The sequence below is a fragment of the Cynara cardunculus genome (genome assembly GCF_001531365.2).
Source record: "Cynara cardunculus var. scolymus isolate 2C chromosome LG 8, CcrdV1, whole genome shotgun sequence".
Classification (NCBI taxonomy): domain Eukaryota; kingdom Viridiplantae; phylum Streptophyta; class Magnoliopsida; order Asterales; family Asteraceae; genus Cynara; species Cynara cardunculus.
The window spans coordinates 20,513,695-20,517,803 of record NC_037535.1 but is presented as its reverse complement, the minus strand read 5'-3'; the positions used below and the strand labels follow the sequence as shown (position 1 = coordinate 20,517,803).

General features: G+C 37.9%; 1 protein-coding gene across 1 annotated transcript; it reads left to right on the top strand.

Moving 5' to 3' along the window:
- Window positions 1-649: 649 nt before the first annotated feature.
- Window positions 650-2,542, top strand: LOC112517095. The gene is made up of 3 exons (XM_025124413.1): window positions 650-1,127; window positions 1,479-1,826; window positions 1,952-2,542. Exons 1-3 carry the CDS (start codon window positions 702-704, stop codon window positions 2,534-2,536), a joined length of 1,359 nt encoding a protein of 452 aa, XP_024980181.1. The 5' UTR covers window positions 650-701; the 3' UTR covers window positions 2,537-2,542.
- Window positions 2,543-4,109: the final 1,567 nt, after the last annotated feature.

Sequence of the window (4,109 nt, the reverse complement as noted above, 5' to 3'; positions counted from 1 at the left end):
ACATCAAAACGTATTGAATGCAACAATTTACCGAGTAAGCGCTTACCTGAGTAAGAGTCGTAATCTTCACTTATCGGGTAAGACACTTCATCCTTCTTATCGCTCTTACCCAGTAAGATTCTTGGCCCTTGTCATGTTCATCCGATAAGAAAATTTATTCGGTAAGCACTATCCAAATAAGCGTTTGGTAAACGACCCCTAAGTGATAAAAAGCTTCTATGTCTAGAGAAATTGGATTTTTTAGGCATATTTTGTTCTAATTGATTCTTCATAACTTTCTTGAAATAGAGAAAGCAAAAAATAAAATATGAATTTCTCTAAATTTGAAGAATTCTTTATAATATTTAGGAATTTATTTAAAATAAATATATTTTCTTTTGTGAGTTTTAAGCACTCATTTTATCGGAGCGTGATGTCGAAACAATAAAAATGCGCGTGGGACAAGTACAAACCTTCTCTTTCTTTTCTTTTTTTTACTTTTTCCGTAGGTAATCTTAATCATAATTACTACATTCATATTTCGTACTCCTATTTCCTATTTCCTATTTCCTATTTCCTATTTCTTTCACACCAAAATCTTCTCCTTCTCCTTCTCTTTCACCAAACCAGCACCCTCTCCCTCAGTTTACATGTCTCCCCTCCTTTTCTCTCTCTCTCTCTAGATTGCTTAGTCGCTTACTTTTCCACTTGCTCAAACAAACATGGAGAAGAAGCAAGGGTTTTTCTCCGCTCTAAAACACGAAGTCATCCGTGGTTTATCGCCGGTCCGTTCACGTTCCAAGAGTCCCATGGCTGCGCTTGTTCGCCGGACCCCCAAAAAGTTAACAAACGCCGATCCTTTCATCGGAAGATCGGGGAGTTTGACTGGAGAGACGCTCGCGCCTTTGTGGGAAGGTCCTGATCAAGACGCCGCTTCGGAGCTTGGGGATTCTAAACGGGTCGGTTCGGTTATTGGCCACTGGATGAAGGGTCAGCTTTCTAGGGCCCCGTCCATGACTTCTACCATGGCTTATAAACATCGGTCTGATTTGAGGCTCCTGCTTGGTGTCATGGGCGCACCACTTGCTCCGGTCCATGTTACCACCACTGACCCTTTGCCTCATCTTAGCATCAAGGATACTCCTATTGTAAGTCTATTTGTCACACACCCATTTGATCTGGAACTGAATGCTTTATCAACAATTTCTTTTTCTTTCTCAGAGAATTTAAATATTTGTAAACATTCAACTCTATTTCATTCATCATCCTTAGTGGGTTTGGGATTTTAATCAACTTTTTATGGGAATCGTTGTTTATAGGTGTAATTATGATGCTTGAGTGTAACTTTCTTCATTCAAGCTAGTTTTTAACAGTTTTTGTTCATAGATTAGAATCAAGATTAGTGATGTTGATGGCTACTGATTGTAAATTCTTGTCTCTTTGACATTAGTGTTGTTTGAACTCGTTGACTTAGATTTAATGGGTTTATTCTATTTTAGGAAACCTCGTCTGCACAATACATACTGCAGCAGTACACAGCTGCATCTGGAGGGCAAAAGCTTCAAAACTCCATCAAGAATGCTTACGCCATGGGAAAAGTGAAGATGGTGGCTTCCGAATTTGAAACTGCGTCGAGAGTGGTGAAGAATAAGCATGCTGCCAGAGCTGCCGACACGGGCGGATTTGTTCTCTGGCAGATGAACCCTGATATGTGGTATGTTGAGCTTGCTGTTGGTGGAAGCAAGGTTCACGCAGGCTGCAATGGCAATCTGGTTTGGAGGCACACTCCATGGCTCGGTGCCCACACCGCCAAAGGCCCTGTTAGACCCTTGCGTCGTGCTCTTCAGGTCAACCATTTTCTTGATTTCTATTAATGGGCATTTGTTCTAAGATGGAAAGGTGGTTAATTTTATTTTAATACGGACGTCCGCAATAAGGATTAATCTTGAAGATTTGAAATTTTGGGTTTCAGGGTCTTGATCCAAGAACTACTGCGAGTATGTTTGCCGATGCCAAGTGTGTAGGTGAGAAGAAGATCAACGGTGAAGATTGCTTTATACTTAAACTATGTGCTGATCCTCAGACATTAAAGGCTAGGAGTGAAGGTCCAGCTGAAATCATAAGGCATGTTCTTTTCGGCTATTTTAGCCAGAAAACCGGACTCATTGTTCACATGGAGGATTCACACCTCACCCGTATTCAAACCAACGGTGGTGATGCCGTCTACTGGGAAACCACAATCAATTCATTTATGGACGATTATCGACCCGTGGAAGGCATCATGATTGCCCACTCGGGTCATTCCGTGGTGACCCTTTTCAGGTTCGGCGAGATGGCAATGAGCCACACCAAGACCCGAATGGAAGAAGCTTGGTCCATTGAAGAGGTCGCCTTCAATGTCCCAGGCTTGTCAATCGACTGTTTCATCCCTCCAGCCGACTTAAAATCCGCAGCCTCCATCTGTGAAACCTCCCAACTCCCAGAAGACGAAAGAGGGAAATCATCTTCCCTTGTGGTTGCTGCTGGGCATCGTGCAAAGGTTGCAGCCCTTGTGTAGGGGGAGGGGGGGGGGGTCACATGGGTTGCAATTGTTCATATAGGGTCAACGGCTAGTTTCTGATTGACTAACACTTTAGAAGTCAAAGTTACAGAGTAGGAAGTAGGTTATTTATTCAAGTAATTTTCACAAGTTGGGGGTTGAGTTCCTCCAGATTCCAGGGATGGGGGAATTGGTTTTTTTCCCATTTACAGCAAATGGAGGTTTATTTTTAGAGTACCTTCCATAAAGGTGTTTCTTTAGGATTTTACTTTATGTTGGTTGGGTGGGTGTTAAGAGATCAAAGGAGGATCTTGTGATGTATGTTTTTACCTACTGTAACCAAAACGTTACTCATGTGGGTTGTACCCTCTAGTTGAGTTTATATTATATTATATAATATAGTCTTGAATTGAAATATGTACATTAAATGCTGTGATTTCGGGCTATTTGTAGAGCAGGTGATTGTTTTGGGATTAGTCTGGTCATGTAACAGGTTAGATATCCAAGTTAATTAAAAAAAAAAAAATGTAGATTTGTTATTGTGGGTAAGATTCTCATTTGGTCCCTCTACTTTTAAAAAAGTTGCATGCGAGTACCCTTTTCTTAAAATTTGGATAAGAAATCAGTTAACTTTTTGGTTTGGCTTTTTGACGAAAATAAGCATCAGCATCCACCATGACATGAGTATGAGTGGTGTGGGGTTGCATCGTTTCAAGCAAAGCGTGTTTCAGAAATATCATTAAAGTGTTCTCTTTTATATCCATTTACAGCTGTAAAACAAAGTGTCATTCCCACTTGTACCTTTTGCTATAATTTATGTATTCTAAGATATTATTCTAGTATTTGGATATGATAACTACCTTATTATTTCATGATCGGATTAAATGGTTGTTTATTTAACTTTTAATAGTTATATTAAGAGACAATATCTGAATTGTTAAGTGGTAAATCTTGTTTGACAAAAAAAAAAATTTGTCTCTTAATGGTTCTAAAACCATCTGAGTAATTTTGTATCATAGGTCTCCCTTAACCATTCAGCGTCCTAATTTCATTATAAACAATTATCAAACAATTATATATCATTATACACTATATCATGAGAGTCTCTTAATCATTCTACACTAAACCATTCAGCAACTGTCAAACATCCCCTAAATCATATATTAAAAATGTAAAATTTAACTCTTGATGTTGGTATAAAGAGAAATTAGTAGGTAAAATGTAATATAAGATTTATAAGATGTTTTTGGACGTTTCAACAAAACTTTTAGCACGTTTTTTTAAATAAAGTTTCATATTAGCTATTTTATAGAACAACTTTGAAAAGTGTATAATAAACTCGTCTATTTATAGAGCACTTTTTTTCATATGACACATTTTTAAATATTGTCGTATAAAATAAATAATACGACATTTTATTTTAAAAACATTATGAAAACTTGTTAAAACACTCAAAAGCGTCTTATAAACATATTGTGACACTTTTGGACATGACATTTTTTTTATTGGTCCTATAAAGTGATAGTATTGCATTATGATGCTTGGACATTTTAGACGTTCTACAAACCTAATGTTGTAGTGGAACGCTATA